Source organism: Aquarana catesbeiana, linkage group LG06 (genome assembly GCF_042186555.1).
Source record: "Aquarana catesbeiana isolate 2022-GZ linkage group LG06, ASM4218655v1, whole genome shotgun sequence".
NCBI classification, from domain to species: Eukaryota; Metazoa; Chordata; class Amphibia; order Anura; family Ranidae; genus Aquarana; species Aquarana catesbeiana.
The window spans coordinates 120,011,307-120,032,411 of record NC_133329.1 but is presented as its reverse complement, the minus strand read 5'-3'; the positions used below and the strand labels follow the sequence as shown (position 1 = coordinate 120,032,411).

General features: G+C 39.4%; 1 protein-coding gene across 1 annotated transcript in view; it reads right to left on the bottom strand.

The window, feature by feature from the left end:
* Nucleotides 1-4,251: 4,251 nt before the first annotated feature.
* The window catches only part of MAD1L1 (mitotic arrest deficient 1 like 1), a 1,251,441-nt gene continuing 1,234,587 nt past the window's right edge, over nucleotides 4,252-21,105 (bottom strand). The window contains exon 18 of the mRNA XM_073636726.1: nucleotides 4,252-5,994. Coding sequence (XP_073492827.1) covers nucleotides 5,836-5,994 — 159 coding nt within the window. The 3' untranslated portion in view covers nucleotides 4,252-5,835. The remainder of the gene's footprint in view (nucleotides 5,995-21,105) is intronic.

The following is a 21,105-nucleotide window of genomic DNA, read 5'->3' as shown; positions in this document are numbered from 1 at the left end:
ATTTGACAGCTGCATTTCCCTGAATAGCCACGCATTGTGTGTTCGGGGACGTGCACCGACATGGCTGTCAAATTGGAAGCAGAAGCTGAAGCTGTGTCCACGAAGCCCTTTCGTCCCAATAGACATAAATGGGACTGCCTGCATAAAATAAAAGTGTGACTTTTATTGGGATAAAAAATCTGATGTGTCTCTTTGTTTATTGCAGTGCCGAATGACAATTCTTCACTCTTCACATGCAATCCTGCTCCAGCTTGACCCACAGCCTTTCTTCTGACTTGTACTCTCATCTGCCCACTGAATTAACAGCCCTTATATACCTGGCAGAACTCTGGGCAAGTTTGTTGGTACAGCAAACCAGACATGTCAATGAGTCAGGCTCTCTGAACCGCAAGCAGATTTTGAAGAGAGCTTGTTCTCTGCTTTGTGAGCATTTCAGTTCAAAACTCAAATTTGGCAATGAAACAAACATTGAAATGTGGAATTACTGGAGCAGTTGATGTAAAAAAAATGTATTAACTGAACATAAATCACTTTCTAATTTACAGGTGCGTTTGAGCATTGCTTCTCAGAAGTTGATCAAATAAAACACTAAAATAATAATTCATTAAACAAAAAAAAAATATATATATATATATATTTCTGATGTAATTTAGAGGTATGATAAGATCCAAGTCTACCAATTCATATTTTGATGAAGAAAAATGGGAAATATCGCGCTCTAAACAAAAAAAACCAAAAAACTAAGCAACAGCTAAAATGTGAGATACACACATAAAGACAAATAAACAGAAATAGCTGAATGTACTGATAGATAGAAACGAAAACATTATATAAAAATTAATAGTGAATAATCAAACCTATGACTCTAATTACATAGTGAAGAAAAAAAAATAAAGAAAATAAAAGTGAAAAAGTCCAAGGCTGAGAGTAAATTAAATAAATTGAATTGATCAAATAAATTTGGAAACAGTCGGTGATTCTTGAAATAGTGCTCAAATAAGTGAGTAAATAAGACTTGATCTTCCACCACCAATACTTGCCAAACAGCAAATGAAATGCACGCTTACCAAAAGGCAAGCTAATTGAGCTTGTGGCTATATACCCAGCCAGGGCCTTTAGTCAGGGAATCAGGACAACAACCCCAATGGCATCAACACAGTAGAGGAGAGATGGGCAGCCGGTGGACAGGTAGCTCGATAGAACAAAATACATGGATGGATACCAAATGTCACCAGGAAAATGAGAAAAGGAAGCTCTCCATAGTGTAAATCTGATAATATTGTTTAATAAAATAGGAAAAACACACTAACCAAAAGCACCGTTAAAATCAGCAGCGTGCCCCAAGACGACGTCGGGTGGACTAGACTTGCTGACGTCATCGCGTTTAGTGCTTCTGAGTGTTCGCAAGCTGGCCGGCTATCCTGCTGATTTAACGGTGCTTTTTGTAAGTGTGTTTTTCCTATTTTATTAAATGATATTATCAGATTTACATTGATCGAGCTACCTGTCCAACGGCTGAACATCTCTCCTCTACTGTGCTGACATCATTGGAGTTGACGTCCCGATTCCCTGGCTAAAGGCCCTGGCTGGGTATATAGCCACTAGTTCAATTAGCTTGCCTTTTGGTAAGCGCACATTTCATTTGGTGTTTGGCACTTATTGGTGGTGGAAGATCAAGTCTTATTTACTCACTTATTTGAGCACTATTTCAAGAATCACGGACTGTTTCCAAATTTATTTGATCAATTTAATTTATTTGATTTACTCTCAGCCTTGGACTTTTTCACTTTTATTTTCTTTATTTTTTTTTTCTTCACTATGTAATTAGAGTCATAGGTTTGATTATTCACTATCAATTTTTATATATTGTTTTTAGTTTGTATCTCTCAGTCCATTCAGTGCAGCTATTTCTGTTGTTTATTCATATTTTGATGCATAGGGGCAGTTTTAGACCTGATTTAAACATGTGATAGGGGCTGTGTGCGATTACATGTGGGAACCCCAGTGGGGGGGTTTCCAGCGATTACCTGTGGAAGGCAGCCCTATTGAAAGCAGTGCGAGGCTGGCAGCTCACAGAGTTAACTGCAGCCATTCACATTCGCTCATGGAATAATTACCTTCGAGGAAGGAAAGAGAATTGAATCATCTATGGGCCGCCTTATTCTACCTGTTTATGTTCTGGATTTAGGTCTGTTTAACTTCTGTCTGTTATAATTTGGTACATGTTCTAGGCATTTGCACACTTTTGTCTGCTAATCTTGATCATTGGTCGTTACTCTGAATTTGTCAGCCTGTGTATACCTGCCTGGAACCTGGCTGTCACCCCTGATGACAAAGGTAGTCTACCAAGCTCACATCCCTGGTCACAAAGTAGGTCCACATAAGATTTAAAGCCTCTATTATCCTATGTGCCAGGCCAATATACTGTATAGGCCAGCTGGACAGTGCAAGCCTAGAGTTCAAAGGGAGATATCCTTTAATATTTATAGCGTTAACAAGATTTGACTTTAGGTTAGGAGGTCAGCAGATTTAATGCACAACTTTGATCTCTAAATATTGCCTATAAGGAGGAAGAATTGGCTGTGGCCCACGTGTTACTAAAACCTGAAACTCATAGACCTGTAAAACTCTGTGCTTTCATATTAGTGATTATTTTAAAGCAGAATGTGCATAGAATTCCTGATTATAACACACATAAGAGAATCAGTTTGGTCCAATAGGATTTCTTTCTATTCCATCAATTTTCTTTCCCACTGTAGACCTGATTCTGTAAGACTCAGATAGGGGATTTCATTGTAAAGCTATTAATTACTTAATTTATCCTTCATAGGTGAGTGGGAGAGAGTTGCAGACATTCAGTCAGCCTATTGTGGTGACTGGCATGAGGAGGCAGTGACGCCACTCTAGATATACATAAATGATGGAGCTGGCTGTTAATGCTGCTTAATGAGCAGGAATCAGACCCGTCTTCTGCCAATGAGCAGTGGGCGATTCATCATACGTTTAAGCCTGAGACTGCAGAAACAAACCTTTAATTTTATTTTTTCTGCTCAGTTAACATTGAACAAAATCTATTTTTTTGTCCTCTACTGAATGCCATAGAAAAGTCATATGTATTACAAAAGTTAAATGCAACTTGTTTCATTAAAGACATGCAAGATCACGTTAGCCAAGTGTGCATGTTTATGCATGTTTATGCAATGATAAACACAGCCCCCCCCCCCCCCCGGATGCTAGTCTTACTTGGGGGGATTACTGGCTGTGAAAATTCATCCTGCACAATCTTTTCTTTCCCCTGATATCAGCCAGGCAACATGAGCAATAGTCACACACATACAAGCCATTGTCAGGGCTGGGCTCAGCCCTTCCTTCTCTGTAGCTGTCGGGTAATTGCCAGCTCCTATCTCTCTTCACAGTGACTCACCTAGTCAGTACTGCCTACTTAAGCCATCCAGCCAAGATGATCTCTGCCTTTGCCTTGGTCAAATCTCTAGAGACACTCTCCTGTGTTCCTGTTAGGGACTTGCTTGGCTGACATTCCTTCTGGCTCCAGATCCTGCTTGTTGTTCTACTACGCTCATCTCTGGCTCCCTGACGTTTTGGCTTGTCTGACTATTCGTTCCGGTTCCTGAATTATGTTTTGACTTTGTTTACCCTTTTTTATTATTATTAAACAAGTGAGATTTAACTGAGACTTCTGTCTCAGTCTGCTTTATGGTTTCTGACAGCCATAGACATGCAGTATGTATATAAAGTATTGAATGCAACATTTACCAAACATACAGTGCAGGTGGATATGTTCAAACAGAACTCCAGCCAGAAATAAGATCAAAATGAATAGCCACATTAAATGATAAAATAAACCAGATTAAGTTGCAATAACTTTTATTCCAGATATTTCCTCCACAGTACTTTTTTCTGCCACTAGATGTCCCCGGTCTGTCAGCTAGCATCATTCAACCCACTTGGACCTACCCAAGCCTCTTACTGGAAAGCGAAAGGAGAAGCAGCACAATGAAGAACTCATCCCTCACTCTGCTCTCTCCCCCTCTCCTATCGGGGTACTTCTTGTCAGCACATGAACTGATTGTCTCTACTCTGTTCCCTTTTAAACTAGTAGATTTAACAACGCTAGGCGAGTATAGTGACAATTTTTTTTTTTTTTCAAGTAAACCTGAGGTCAAGTTATGGACCAGTGTCCTTTTCTGCTCTAAAGTAAAGTGTTAATGTATATAAAAAAGAAAAAAAGAATTTGGCAGTGTAGAAATTTGCTTTTTATTTCTTAAAAAAAAAACACATTACATTAGGCAAGTCAAATATATAAAATGAAAAGGCTCCCAATACAGAAAAGCTGTAAGCAGTATCATTTCCAACAGATGACGACAGGTTATCATCCAGATGCAAGACTAGAAAACCACAATGGCTGTTGTATATGTGCCTTTGGTGACCCAACATATAACCAAAATGCCTTAATGATGTTACCATGGTAACCTTTTCAATTAACACACTAAAGCAATACAAAGTCACATTCCATACCTGAGGGACCAGCATTTAGGTGTACACAGCCCATGCCAGCCAATTAGAACAGACTTCAATTAGGCAGCATATGTACATGGCAGAACGACCTTCCAATATACGGTATAACAGCTCTTGGTGGGAGATTAACCCTTCAATTATTTCTTTTAAGTAAGGTCACAAACAGTCTTATTACATAAAGAAGTGGGAAACGTAATGCAAGAGGACCAATCAGTTTTCAGTTCACTAAATTTAGATTTATGAAAGAGTAAAACCTGGTCGCTGCTGTGTGTTACTGTACACTAAATTCATAACAAAAACATTTCAAGACATACATGGATTCAAGCACAACAACTGAAATCCTACAAAAGGAAGGCTGATAATGTGACTGACACTTACAGGGTGGGTGGGTCTATTATGAACAGCATGTCATAAAGCTCCACCCATGCAGAATCAATTTGAGCCTTCTGGATTCAGGTTAAAATTGACTCTTAATATCTTTGGTGTTCTAGATCCCAAAAATGGCTGAGAAGTCTCAGAGAGACATGAACGTCTACCTGCACAATGTGGAGGGATAGAGTAGAAGGGTTGGATTTACTTACAGCTTTTTCTTGCTGTGTCCCCATATAAACATTTTTTCCTCACTTCCTGTCTATTTGATGGGTGACAGACAGGGCAGGAGGTGAGGTTAGATACCCACAAAAGTAACATAAAGAGTGAAGAAGTGTTAGATGCTTTGTTGTTTTTTCTTTCTGTCTGTGCCCCCATAAGAGAGATACTCCCTCACTTCCTGCCCCAGTGATGCGTGTCAGACAGAACAGGAAGAGAAGAAAAGTTTCTAAGATCACAGAAAGTTTTTACAATCTCACAGATAAATCTCAACAGAGACAGAAAATTTAACAACCAACAATCTAACCCTTCTCCACTCTATCCAAACAAATGTTGGCTGGGGTTGGGATTGAAGTAGAAGTGTTACCCATAGAAAATTGATTACATGGTTTTCCAAAACACTGACCAGCCCCCATTTGTTGTAAAGAAGGCTAACCTCCAAAAAGTATTTCATAGGGACCGTAAGGGGAGTGCTTGTATAGTAACAAGTAATTACATTCTATAAATGCAGCTGCAAAAAATTGTATGTGCTTGCCACTCCTAATGTTAGCTAAAAATGTATGTTCTATAGTTTGTTACACGCTTTCCAAAATGTAGTTACCAAAACATATTCCTCTGTTGTAAAAGCCCCATGTGACACAATCAATATCTGATCTAACTTATATGTGCTCATACAAACACACACAGATAGGGCCATAGATTGAGCATGCTTTAGGTGAAGGTCTGACGGCTGAAGAGATCCAAGGTGACGGCACTCAGGAATGCCGGGATACTGTTCTGGTGATGGAGGTGAAGATCAATGAAGTCATGTAAGGTCAAAGAGAAGCTGGTTTCCAAAAGTTGTAGCTTCCCACCACTTGGGCTTGTTGACTAAAAGAAAGAAAGAAATATCAAAAATTACAATTATGTCCTGGAGAAAGGATTGATCAACGAGTACAAGTTATAAAAAGTATAGCACAGGCAAATAAAGGATGACACAGTGGGGCTGATTTACTAAAGGCAAAAAAGACTGTGCACTTTGCAAAGTGCAGTTGCTCCAGAGGTTAGTAAATGAGGTAAGGCTTCACTTTGTAAAGAATACACAATCACGTGTAAGAAAAATATAAAAAAACTGGAAGTTATCAGAGCTTCTGCTCATTTACTAAGCTCTGGAGCAACCGCATTTGCAGAGTGCAAATGTACTTTTGCAAAGTGCACAGTCCATTTGCCTTTAATAAATCAACTGCAGTCTGTATGTCCATAGCAACCAACCAAGGTTTAGCTTCCCTTCTTTAACCAGTAATGCGTGGGAGAATTACCCTCTCTGTTTTTGTTGCTGACAATGAAAGTGAGGGGAAAAAATATAGAAGTTTGAGTTGTCATCCGAACAAAAATAGAAATTAAATCTTCTTTTGGGAAATCTGTTTGGGTTACAACTATCTCAGAGAGGATTTCCCTTACTTCCCAAGCATAGAATAAAAAAAAAAAAGAAAAAAAAAAAAAAAAAAAAGAATAATCTATAAGTGGTTTTAACTATTCTTCATTCTGTCCAAAATTAAAAAAAGTTTTATTTTTTAGATATAGTATAATGTGCTTCTGAACTCTAATGGTTTATCTTTATGCATTCTCTGCATTAAATGTAAAAACACCTTTCACTGCCTGCCCCTCCCCCATCCCCCTCGCGTGAGTCCTCTACCGATCCGGGATTGTGCCCTTCTCTCTCCTCACAGGCTTTGCAGAAAGCAGCAGGAGCCATGGGGTCCCGCTGCTGTCAGGTAAATCCTACGAGAAAGGAGCAGGGGCAGGGTTGAGCAGCTCTGTGTGTGTTCATGGATACACACAGCCCGGGTCAGGAGTGAGCCTGCATGTGTGCCTTCCTAGGAAATGACTTGCTATGGGGGCACACGCAGAAGAGGAGAAGCAGAGAGCCTCAGCGGTGCACCCCAGAAGAGGAGGTTTCAGGTTGCTCTATGCAATACCATACACAGAGCACAAAAAAATGTGGGTTGACTAACTCAACCACAACCTCAGACGAACCAGACTTTATTTGTTCAATATTGGAGAGCACACAAAATTAGAAACATAATACATTTCTTATGTATTAAAATAAATGGGATACAATACCCCAACTTGATCCAAGTAATAGACAGAATCTAAAGTAAATGCCCTACTAAAGATGTCTAAAGTCTATGCATAGACCACACATACAGCAAAATAATAGATGTAAAGTCTGTATACTTCTGGTAGCTAGGTCAACCTTTTTGCCAATTCTGGCTTCCTTAGGACACTATATAATAGTAGGGCAGCACGTATGGGGGTGGAAGCATATGTTGTTCTCGGATGAGACGTTCTCTCAGTTTTGGAAATATATATTAATCTGATATTGCTTCATTGATGATGTTGTCATGTTTTGGACTGGGCCTGCCCAAGAGCTTGAGAAGTTCATGTAAGCCTTGAGCCATAATGAATTTAACTTAAAATTCACAATGCAATGCCATGAGAGATCCAGCCAATTTCTGGATGTTCAAATTTTGATACAGGAAAATGGGGTGATCGAAACAACATTATATATTGCAAACCCCCTGCTGGTAATACAATAGTCCATGCTGGAAGTGCCCATCCGGGGCCTCTAGTACATAGTAAACCATACAGTCAATATTTACAATACATCTCAAACATATTTTCTCATGCGATACAGATTTCAAACGAGAAGCTGATGCCATTAGAAACTCTTAGAAGACTCTTGGCCAGGGGTTATTTGAATACCACATTACGAAAACCCAGCAATAGGACTTGTAGTCGTACAAGAAAGAAACTATTAAAAAAAAAAAAAAGAGATAAATCTTGCTCTGACAAGAACTATCACACTTTATACATGTCAACATTCTCAGGTGAGAAAAATATTACATAAACAAGTTTATATTTGGATGTGGCTTGGCCAAGTCAAAATCTTTTTTTTTTTTTTACCATTGAACAGAGCAAGTAAATATAACTATACAATCACTTTAACTTGCTGGTAGGGAAATCACCTCCAAAGGTCACTTAATCCTACAAAGTGTATTGCTTATTAGGAAGCCAATGTTATTTAAGAGCTTTTCCACACATGGAGAGCTCCATGAAAGGCTAACTCCACTGGTCAGATACGTCAACATCAATGCCATTTCTGTTCCTATCTGGCCAATAAGAAGTCATCACTCCTGGCATGCCACAGAATCCAGAGAAGCTCTCTATTAGAATTGTGGTAAGTGGGAGGAGCTGGGAGCCATGTGCCAGAAGTGGATGTCCATGTGTCCATCTCCCCAATACTCAAAGATCTATTTCACTAGTTTTAAACAGACCACCTGTAATTTTATGGCAGATTTCACTTTATTTCTAGTTTAAGCAGAGGAAGAAAAAGCCTCCCTGCTTCATAATAGAAAACAACTGCAAAGGATAATTATACCCAACTGAAAAATGCACAAAGCAAAACTTTGCCGCAGAAGACAAACAGCCGAAATTTTCTAAATGATCATTTAAACTTCATGTGAATGTTTATCGCTATTTACTAAATAAAGCCTCAAACAAAACACTTTATTGTTTCTGTTCCTCTCTTGCAAGGTCATAGATGAACATGACAAGACAATACAGGAAAGCTCTTACACAACAGACAAAAGAAATGCAAGTAGGCAGCATAAACTCTTTGTAAAGGGGAAACAATTAGTGCAGAAACAGAGCATCTTGTGAAGATCAAAGAGGAGACTTGCTGCTCTTGTGCAGAAAATAAAGAAGTTAATAGAGAAAACCTGATGTATAGGCTGTGGGCACATTCCAAGTGCCACTTTGAAGATGGTTTCTTGTTCCTTTTCAGATTAGGTTTAGACCAACCAACCTGGTTTTTGAGTCCTCAGCTGGCATTCAGTTACATACCAATTAAAGAACTCCGGGACCCAATAGAGAAATCTCTTACCAACTTTCTAACACAGATAAACAAACTACTTGTAGATATGACCCCGAATGGTATCACATGATTGGTGCATGTCCTGTAGCAGGCAACTGAAAACACTGTAAAGCCTATAACCAGGTGTTCTCAGGTGGGGCCCCAGGGACATTTATAAAGCAGGAGAGTGATGAAGTCCTTACAGTTTCCAACAAAATTCTGCTCTAAATAAATTTGCTCATTAGGTCAGTCTAACGTTCCCAAGATCGAATAATGGGATTTATAAGTAATATTTTTTTGGGAAGGAATAGAAGTAGTAGCACGTTAAATGTAGAGCAATTTACACCTCAAAATACTACCTTTTAACACCTTTTTGTTAGGGATACAAATATACAAGTTAGCTGACCTCCAAAACCTGATATGCTTTAAAGCCACTGGGGTTGCTTTTTTTTTTTAAAAGAACAAAGCCTGTCTGCCAAGATATGAGTTAATACTGACCTGTCCTGCTGCTTGTGCATCAGTATTCAGCACCTGACACGCTTCCAGAATGTTAGCTGCCTCTATATACTGAAATATCTATCTATCTATCTATCTATCTATCTATCTATCTATCTATCTATCTATCTATCTATCTATCTATCTATCGATCTATCTATCTACACACTATATAACTCTTGGGATGTCCCCTACATCACAATAGGGCACAGTAGTGATGTATTGGACCACAGGAGGAACCACAATGCTCAGTAGGGGACCAGATACTTGACACACCCAGATGTGTTGGATGCTGTAGATTCTTCAGCAAACACAGCTCAAAAGAGCCAAGTTCAGCAGTGCAGGTGGTGGCACAGGTAATTATTGATTCCCATCTTGGCAGGCTGGGCTTTTGTTATTTAAAATAGCGCCAAGTTCAGGGGGAACTTGCGCTAACTCCACTATTGCATTATCATGACTGACATGTAATGCATTGTATGAAAGGTGAACATTGGCTAAGACACGCTGGGTGCTTGCCCTCTCTTGGCTGGAGAAACACCTAAAGCCTTGTTTTTTTTTTTTTAGATATGTTTAGGCGCATCAAGTGTTTGAGCAATCATTCATTTCATTATCGGGATATTAATTTATTGTGGCCATTGAAATTAATAATTGCCCCTAGTGTTTAGGCGCGTTTACACGACTTTAGGCTCATTGGGCATGTTTTTGGACCAAATACTCCTCTCCTGAATGCAATTTTGCTGCATTCAGATTTTTGCCCCTGAACACTTCTGCCTCTAAATGCCTGTAAATGCCTCTGTGTGCATGGACACATAGGCTAACAGAGAGACAAAAAAAAACCTGTAAAACAAGTGTTTTTTTTTTAACTGCTGTGTGCATGAGGCCTAATCAGAGCCTTTTTGTGTGAATATCTTTTTGTTTGCGACAGGGTTTACCAACTAAATATATGAACAGTTTATAAATTCTGTAATTTTTACATTTGTTCATGAATGTCCATTACAAACATGCAGACTGAATGTCCTCAACTGACATTCATGGACAAATGCAAAAATTACGGATTTTCCAAACTGTTCATAAATTTACTGAAAGTTGGCAACCCTGGTTTGTGATCACATGATCATTGCTGCAGTGAAGAATCTGGAAATCGAAATGTTGATCCTCCATTTCAGCAGAGATCATGCAAATGTCTTGGCTTTTTATGGATATGAGCATAACCTGAAGCACATTTTCTCCTCCAAACAGAAATGTTTCAGCCCTTCTAGTACTCTTCCATCCCATCTCATCACAGCAAGACTGTTGCATAACATACTGAAAGCATTTGAGGGTGGGTTTACTTTAATCCATATAAAACAATAGGTTCAAGGGCTTTACCAAGAGTAAATAGAATGTGTTTAGAATCCAAGAGTCTTAAGTTCAGAATTTAGGCTGTTTTAGAAGTTTCGGAATAGACGGAATTTCAAATTCGACCCTGTGGGCAGGCAGAATGTTGCAAGTTGATCAATCGATTAACTTGGGTACAACCAGCCTGCCAGATTCACTAGCAATAATCACTGTATTCTCCTGGCGGGGACGGCTTACCCCGCTGGGAGCATACACAGGTTCAGCAGGAGGGAATTCATTCTCAACACTGTCTGTGTTGATGGGGGAATCTTGCAAATTTCTTTCTTGCAATCAATGGTTGCAGGAAAGAAATTTGCACCATCTATGGCTTGCCTTAGTTACTGTGATGTCAGCAGGGATACCACAACAGTTAGAGCTTAGTTCCAAAGTTGTCCCATTACAGATGAACAAGCTCACAGATGAAGGGCAAAGTACAGGCTTATTTTAACATGCCTTGAAGGTAGTTTTTAGGTGACAGAAGTTGGACAACGACAGTCTACAATCCTCACAGGAGTCTGGTAAATAGTAGAGTAAGAGAATATAGAAGAAAACAAGAAATTACCAATTACTCAAAGACCCAACCAAGAGCAGTAGAAAACGATACCTCAGGTAAAATACAACCGTTGTATAAGAGAGAGGATTTTTTTTAAACATTGGCAGACAAAAAAATCCCTCTACATCTAATAAAAAGGAGAAATCCTCTTTTTTAACCTCAGTAAACCTTCTAACCATAAATTACCATTACTGCTTATCTATGATTAAAATTGTAATACAAGTTCATGACTGCACAGAGATTTTTAAAACCAGCATATTGTTCACATCAAAAGAACTTTTTTTTTGCAGTTGCCCAAGTTCCTAAATTCAACTCTTGGACATAGTGCTAATTTCAATGCATTTGTGATTTTGTCTACTATTAAAATTTCAGTGGTGGGGACCGTGCTGGAGCTTAATGTCTTGGTCCCCTTCTCCCACACTTTTTATTTATATACTTAGGTTACCATTTTCTCTGGGTATTTAGAAGCTTGTAATGAATAAATAAATACAAGTGGAAGCAGTCAACTAATCATGCTATCCAAATACTGCTGTTGTGTTAAAGTCTGAAAGTTTACTTCATATCTTAAAGCGTATCTAAACTCAAGAGCACACATTTAAAATAATTCAGTTTACCAGTCCTTAGATATAGTAGGATGTGTGCATTAGTTTTATGTTTTTACATTTTTTTCTTTATTTTCACCTAGTGGGCCTGCCAGTTACATAGTTACATAGTAGGCGAGGTCGAAAAAAGACACACGTCCATCAAGTCCAACCTATGTGTGTGATTATATGTCAGCATTACATTGTATATCCCTGTATGTTGTGGTCATTCAGGTGCTTATCTAATAGTTTCTTGAAACTATCAATGCCCCCCGCTGAGATCACCGCCTTTGGAAGGGAATTCCACATCCTTGCCGCTCTTACTGTAAAGAACCCTCTATGTAGTTTAAGGTTAAACCTCTTTTCTTCTAATTTTAATTCTTGTTAAACTCCCTTCTGTGAAAAAGTTTTATCCCTATTGTGGGGTCACCAGTACGGTATTTGTACATTAAAATCATATCCCCTCTCAAGCGTCTCTTCTCCAGAGAGAATAAGTTCAGCGCTCACAACCTTTCTTCATAAATATTATCCTCCAGACCCTTTATTAGCTTTGTTGCCCTTCTTTGTACTCGCTCCATTTCCAGTACATCCTTCCTGAGGACTGGTGCCCAGAACTGGACAGCATACTCTAGGTGTGGCCGGACCAGAGTCTTGTAGAGTGGGAGAATTATCGTTTTATCTCTGGAATTAATCCCCTTTTTAATGCATGCCAATATTCTATTTGCTTTGTTAGCAGCAGCTTGGCATTGCATGCCATTGCTGAGCCTGTCATCTACTAGGACCCCCAGGTCCATACTTGCTTTCCTAGGGTGACAATGCTCACACACTAAATTGTATCTATAGAGGAACAGTGTTGTCACTTTAGGACAGTTAGTTTTTTTAGGTCTACAGAACACATCCCCTATTATCTTCTTCACAATATAGGGAGGTGTTGTATAGTCCACAAAGAAAGCTGGAAACAAGGCTTACTCATTACAGTCAGAGGATGCACAGCATCAGCTCACACGATTTCTGGCAGGATAAATGGGTATTTTCTTGCACTTATTGAACAGATATGGCAAAATACTTTCAAAAGGATATTTATAACAGGCCATGAGCAGAAAAAATATAAGAGGCTCATTGTTAGGGTTTACATATACTAAAATTGTTCTCTTTAATCAACTGCAGTAAAATGCAGAGCACCTCAAAGGGTCAATGGAAGTGTACTTTCCGAATCCTGTGCTGAGTATTTTTTTTGTTCCCTGTATCTTCAGTCACTTTCAGGCAACCAAGTTAGGTGTGAATTTGGTCGGTGGCTGGGAGAAGCATTTTAGTACTGCTATTTATTCTTTACATTAGGCTTTCTGCACTTACGGGACTTTATAGTGCCTGCAATAGGTGTGTATGGTATGAGTAGGGGTTGAGATGACCAGATAACAGACAAAGGCGAATAGGGGGCACTAGTATAAGGCCCAAAACTAAAAGATCAAATACTGAGCAATGTTGCCTGCACGCAACCCTAGATTTCATTTTCAGGTTTAATCAGAGAAAAGAATTTTGATATCAGTTAAATAAAGTGTAAACATCCTTTTGCGAAAATCACTGACACAAACTAAAATAATATGCAAACTGATATTCAGAGAAATCATAAGTAATTCTTAGGGAGAAAACAGGTGCACAAAGAAAGGCTATTTCAGCAGAGTATGCTTCATCTTTGTTGGATACTCCCAAGTGTACTGTTGGCTCTTGCTGAAAAGCTTTTAAGAATGCGCTCTGAAGTATTCGAAGAAAACTTTGAATTTTCTTGTTTTCATTTTTGTTTAACGCTATCTGTAGTGATAACTGTCATTTGTTGAGAACTCCTCGCACTGGATAACAACTTCGAAGGGCACGCATCCTTTTTCTTTGACATTATTTAATCTTGTTTTTGAGTCGCGTGCAACAAATAAAAGACCAATTTTAGGTGTATACCCAAAGGTAGTTCTAAAGGTGCTTGCTGAATTAAATGGGTAAGTGAAGTGTACGATTGCCAGACATACAAAAGGTCAGAAAACAAGATGTTTAAACATATCTTGTGTTGTGTTGTGTTTTTCCTAAATGTTCAGAAAACAAGCAAATGTGTTTCGGGGGTCTTACAATGGCACTTCTTTGGGGATAAAAAGGTAAAAATATGGGGTCTTAAAAGATTTATACAGTGTAAATAGATTTTAATATTGTGACACGCAGAGTGGGTAAAAATAATATCCTTTTTACATCTGACATTAATAAACTTTACTTAACCAGTAATGAAGTCCTTCACTAAGTAGGCTAGTCTCTCCTTGACAGCAGTCTTAGCTGAAACCTTTCCACAATGCAAATGCTACAATCGTCAAGTGGAGTTCCAGCCTCGTGAAAAACAGATTAAAAGTCAGCAGCTACAAATACTGCAGCTGCTGTTCTTTAATTTAAAAACACTTACCTGTCCAGGGAGCATGCGATGTTGGCACCCTAAGCCAATCCATCAGCTCTGGGTGCAGGTGCCAGCATTGCTAGTAAGGGAAACTGGCAGTGAAGCCTACGGGCTTCACTGCCGGTTTCCTACTGCGCATGCATGAGTTGCGTGGCACTTTCTGAATATTACTGTCATCTTCTGGGACACACACAGGTCCCAGAATGCAGCGGGGCGAAGGAGGAGGGCAGGATGCGATCGCGTGAATGACGTACCTCACCCCAGTGACATAGGACAGAAGTCCAGAAGAAAAAGAGCAGACAAGGGACCAAAAAGCAAAAAAAAACAAAAACATATATACAAAAATGAGGGTGGGGTGCAATATTGTTTAAGACAGAGTTGTCTTTTTGCCTGGAACTCCGCTTTAATTACATGTTCTAGCAGCCAAATAATTACTATGTAGATTAGATAACAATAACTCAACATTTATGAGAAGAATGGGAGACAGTCTTAAAGAATAAGTTTACCTTTTAAGAAAACATTTTTAATGCACATATTTTTGCACAAAAAAAAAAAAAATCTCAATTTATTCTTTTCATACAGGAGCCTGCATAGCATTACACCCGCAATCAGTGGATCATAGGTGCAATGGCAGGCTCCTGCACACATCCTCTTCAGCTTTCTGCCCCTACCTCTGTAGGGTTTTCAGTTACAAAGCTGGAGAAAGAGTGAATGGACTATGAGCACACTAATCAGTGCCCTCATAGTCCATTTGCTGCAGTGGCAGACAGGACATATAGTTTCCAAACTCACAGCTACACCCATCTTAAATGAGACAGTAGCTGCAGGGGAGAGGATCCCACCCCCTGCTATGACAGAGGAAGGGGATTGGGAGCTGGAACAGGTTTATCCTAAATACAGGTGTAACATGTTTGATAAGGTGAACTTATTTAAAATAAAATCAACCGATACTGCTGACTAAGGCATGTTAGGGGAAGACTGACCCGAACATGTTGGAAAACCTTGTCCGATTGCTATGTTTTCCTTGATAAATTGGAGGGGTCTGAAGTATGTCTTCCTTTGACTATTTGCCCTTGCATGTGGTGACTTGAGTTTTTGATGCCTGGGTGCAACTGAAAAAAGCCTGCTCTTGTGGGCACCATATATTGTTTGTCACAGACCTAAAAAAAATACTATCACATACATAAAAACATCAATCTGAAAGTGTGATGACCAAATGCACAAGCAGAGGCTGTACTCAGCATAAATACCATGACAAAATGAGAACTAAATCCAGAGATACAACCAGCTGTTATTAATACCAAAACAAAGAAAAGTGCACCGGCCAAGTCAGAGCTCTGAGGAAGAGGGTATACCCCTCAAAACACATGGGCCTTGTCATCTGTTGTGAAACATTGTGGTGGTCTTCTCTACCAGCTATTCCAGCCAGAGAAATGTGGAGAGACCCTGTTTGGACTGTATTTATGCTTGTGATTTTTTTTTTTCCCTCAAAAACTTTGAGATAAAATGAGTATATAAAAGAAGCAAAAAGGGACCCAAAGGGCCAAAGCCAACAACATGACCTCAGCTCACAGACCAGACACTGCAGACATGCCTATCCATCCCAGGAAATAACGGAGAAATACCGTCTGTGTGAGGAAGTGGAGACGAGCTGTGCATGGGAGACTGCCCTCATTGGAAGCCGATCCCATCCAGGGCCCACAGGTGTATACGAGCGCTACTGGGGAGTGGTGAGATTTCCTCGACTGACTTTATTTTATGTTTGTCTGTCGGACAAGGACTTACCCACATGCAGCACAACTTCCATTCCCATGATTGCACACACATCTTACCCACTTGCACCTGCTTTCAGACCTACCCCGCTCAGTTAGGGTAGCTGTCGGGGTCTGAGCACATCATCGGTTTGCAAGTCTGCTGTTGCTTTCAACTTGTGGACTGACAGCCTGACTCATATGTATGAGCACCTGACCAAACTGATTAAAGTGGGACTTCCTATCCACCAAACACCCTGTTTACAGGTTGCTACTGGCAATTCAATCCCCTGCATATAGGGCTCCAGACCAATATTCTATGTATGCAGGACTGCAACTTATGGCTCCGGAAATATAACCCTTATAACTGCAGTTTTTTTTACCTTGCCTTATATTAACCCTATCCTTGAATAGGTGTGTGAATATGTATGAATGCATGCCTGTAGCAGCTGCCTGTCTGTCATGACAACCTTGCTATTTTAATCCTTTTGTAATGGTGGAGGTATATTTTTGATATATACTTTTTGAAATGAATAAAGTTGTTTGTACTTTTGTATACCAGTCGATTTCTTATTGATGATAATCTTGTGGACCTAGTTACATAGTACGGTTTAAAAAAAACACCCGTCCATACAGTTCAACATGAGTGAGTGTGGGTGCATGTTTACAATTATCCCTCTTTATTATAGATACCCATATAGCGCCATCAATTTACACATTTTGAGTCTGCAAAACCATAAATGGATCCTCAACATTGCACCAATTCCGATCACCGTGCCAGTCAGTATTCACTATTTTTTTCCTTCTGTGATTGTTTTCTGGGTCTTTAGAGTATTTTAGAGCTGACTGCACTTTAGACTTTCTCTGACAGCTGAAGTTATATGAAAATTTTGGCTATTCCTGTATAAACTAGGCTTGGCCTTGTCTTCACTTCTGTCTCCCTGTTGGTTCTTTGTAATAAGCAGCCTTACTAACCAGTCAGGAATCTTAGAAAAAGGCGACGGAGTCACCCTTGACTTTTACAGGTGAAGTTGAGATCAATCAGCTGCCAATATATCTGGATCTACTGGTCTTTTGACATGCATTTGTCACTGAAGGCAAGATCCATATAGGCATTGCTTCATCATATGCGGAGTCTGAATTGCCCATGTCTGTGACTAGAAGACAACAAAAATAACCCGACTACAGACTATAGTTACTTATTAGTAGTCTGCAGGGAGGAGAGTTATGCAAATGTGTGCCTAGAAAAAAAAGTTGAGCAACACTGCAGTCCTTGTAAATCTAAATAAGAATTCATAACCTCCCAGTAATTATTTGGCTTAGAAAAATGCCTTAATTATCTTGGAAATGGTTGTATGGAAGAGGTAGGTCCTAATATTAATGTGCTCTTGAAGCTCAGAGTAACTCGAAAAAGCTTGTTATTTCTAGGTTTCTTTTAGATCAATGCCAAAAAAAAGCAAAAAAAAATTCTGTAGGATTTTTATTTCCGTGTCGATCGACAAGGCGCACTTTGCCTTCAGCTTCGAACATGCTGTAGAATGATCTGCACACATAAGCACGTAGCAGCTGTGGTAGACTATACGAGTGGAAATGTAGGAACAATTATTGAATTATTTATGGCTGGTTATTACTCAACGCTATATCCAAAGCTTTAACATTTTTAATCATTAGAGAACCTAAAAATGTAAGTGTTTAATCAACAGGAAGGAACTATCATAGATTTTTATATAAAGACAACTTAGCTTAACGTCATGGCTTACGGTAACCGGTAAATTAAAGGGTGTGCATTAGATACATGCATTGGAGGCAGGTGAGCTTAAAGTGGAACTGCACTGCAACTGATCATGCAATTTAAACACAATTTAACGCATTATTAATATTCAAAGTAAACTCAACTTCCATCCATGTCTCTATGGCATTAGCTTGCTAAGAAAATCTTGAGTAAGGGCAAAGACATTGAAACTTGAAACATGCATAACTCTTCCAAAGAACCAGCCCACTTCTAGCATCAGGGCTGAGAACTGTTGAGAAGATTACTGAAGCCAGGTGTTGTGATGTTTTCAGAAAGCTACAGCACCCTGCTAGCCCCTCCCACCAGCCATGAATTTGACAACCAGGGAAGGCAAAATATAAGCAAATTAAACTTCAGCTTTGATGAAAGGAAAACTTTCCACGTAGTTTCTGTAGCATAATCAGTGTAATTATAGCCAGTTTCCTACAATGGAGGTATTAAATGTATTTTTTACATTTACGTGTAATTACCTGAATTTGACTTGGTATCGGTCCCTATACAGAAGAGCTCAAACTGGGAAGAGGGACAGTAATATAAGCCAATCTGGTGTGCTACATGCAAATTTATTGAAAAAGAACAGGCTATAAAGAGGAAACGTGATGAACTCTTTAATCTGCTGCTCCTTCAGTGCCCAATCAAAAGCTAGGGGCAGAAAGATGGCCAAGCTCTACTATTTAACTGCTGCAGAGAAAAGTAAGCTCACAAGCCTGGCTGTGTGTAAATGTCAGGAAAAAGGGCTACGTTCCTCTACATAGATCATGCTTCTACAGGGCATAGGGATTTTGTGACCATTGGCTGGTACATGCTAACCGTGCAGCCTTATTTAAGGCTCTGATCTGCCCCTGGCTTACTGCCCTTAAAAAGTACACATTGCTGAATTCTAATCATTATCACACACCTATCATCACACTGATGCGGGAATAGATTTCTCCAAGCCAACTATTTTCCTGAATGGAGTCCTGTGCCTCTCCTGATATTTTGACTTATATTTTGACTTGTTTCAAGCTCCTGATATGGAATCGCTTCAATTTAGCTAATACATGTGACCATTCTCCATCTTGTACCCCTGACGAAGGTGTAAAAAAACGGAAACGCGTCAGATATTAGGGCATTTCACCCATTGGAGAGTACCAGGGTCATTTTTGTACTTTGTTTGTTTTTTGTGTTTTGCTTTGTTCCATGCACTACTAGACGTTATACGTCTTTTTATATTTATATATATATATATATATATATATATATATATATATATATACTCACTTGTCTTATTGTTCCATATTTGTGCAATAAACTTTGTTTACATTTATCCAGTGTTTGGAGGACTACTAAAGTCCCATCTAGGGGGTACTCTTTTCTTGGTGTGTAAATGTCAAGACTGGGTGAGCAAAAATACAAGAAAATAACACAACCCCCATATATGAACTTAAATTATGTATTTAGCGGTTTGCCTGGAGTTCAGCTTTAACTATTAAAAATTCACAAAGTATGAATGATATAGCTGGGCCCCAGATAGTCTTGTTTATATTACTACTAAGATCAACCCATAAAATGGCTGTTGCCACCACTAGGCGACAGCTGAACTTTAAAACACAAAACAAGAGATTTCTTCGGAGCAGTCCAAAAATAAATAGATCTGAAAAATACATGACCTTTTTAACTAGACATATCTGTTATTTCTGCATTCTGCCTTTCATTTTTTTTTTCTGTGAGATTTTCTAAATGTCAAAATCCCATTTTCAACATGCCGGAGTGAAAGGACCAGTGAAGACGACTCGGAGAGACAGTAGAGGAAAGCTGAAAATAATGAGGACTGAACAGGCACATTTACATAATGTAAAGTATGTGTTACAAAGGCAGGTGTAACATAATGCCATCTTTCATCAAAGTGGGAAAGCAATGCATCATCATACAATCAAGCTTCTGGAATACACACACCATGCGCCTGCCGCTGACTTAAGCGCATTGTTCATAATAGACTTAATTACTCCAACTTAAATGACAATTTCATACCGCAGAGAATTGAACCTCCACCTGCAAAATCCTTCTTAACCAACACAGAGGGTGACTGTTCAAAGCATTTACATTGTTAAAATCGAAGCTTTATTCAAAGCAAAACACAAAGCTGTTAAAACCGGCAGATTGCACAGGAATACAGGAAATGTCCTCAGCAAAACACAGCTTTTCTGAAACAGATGGTTATTCACATATCAACACTATTTACAAAGCTAAAAAATGGGGAGATTTTTCCTTTTTTTAGGGTTAGTGGGTACAAATATGTGCAAATTGTTCTTTTATAGCCTTGTGGCCAACTCTGTGCTCTGAAGAACTACCTGGTATATAGACATTGCCCGCACATCCCAAAAGTCACTCTTAATAGAAAAAAAAATGGCAGACTCTGATTACTCTCTCTGTGGCAGACGAGTCCAAACGCTGCTGTCTCCAAGAGCTAAAAGCTCCGGCAAAATCTTCACAACTGACACACTTCCTAGTGTGACAGATACCTACGTCCCCACCACTTTTTTGTGCTTCCATCTGCTTGCCCATTCGCACTACAGGGCATAGTAGTGATTTATATGCAGTGAGAGTAACCATTAAGTGCAGCAGGGGACCAGGCATCCAGCACACTCAAAAGTGCTTAGATGTGAAAATTACTTTGGGGCTTCACTGCTTGAGCTCCCACCTGCCAGAGAGAGATCAAAATTATTCCTGTAGTGGATAAATACTTAAGAATTGTTTTGCGGTATCCTTTTTTAACAGTGTGAGCTTAAAAAGTTAGTTCACCTTTACAGAAAAAATATACAGGTAAACACTGTACAGCCTCCCCACCCACCATCCCCATTTACTTACCTTTGGGGACGCTGAGCTGTCATTGCTCCCGCAGCTGGTCCAGTGGTCCTGGGGATTGGAAATCACCACTCTTCCTCTTCTTCTCTGCAGCGCTTCAGGGACAGATCAGATCAATTCACTGTGACGGCGCTGACCAGTCAGAATCAGTCTGGTCCATCCTGGAAGCGCTGCACAGAGAAAAGGGAGAAAAGCGGGGATCTCAAATCTCTGGACTGACTGCATGGGCGCCGACAGTTTAGGATTCCTGAAAGTAAGTACAGCA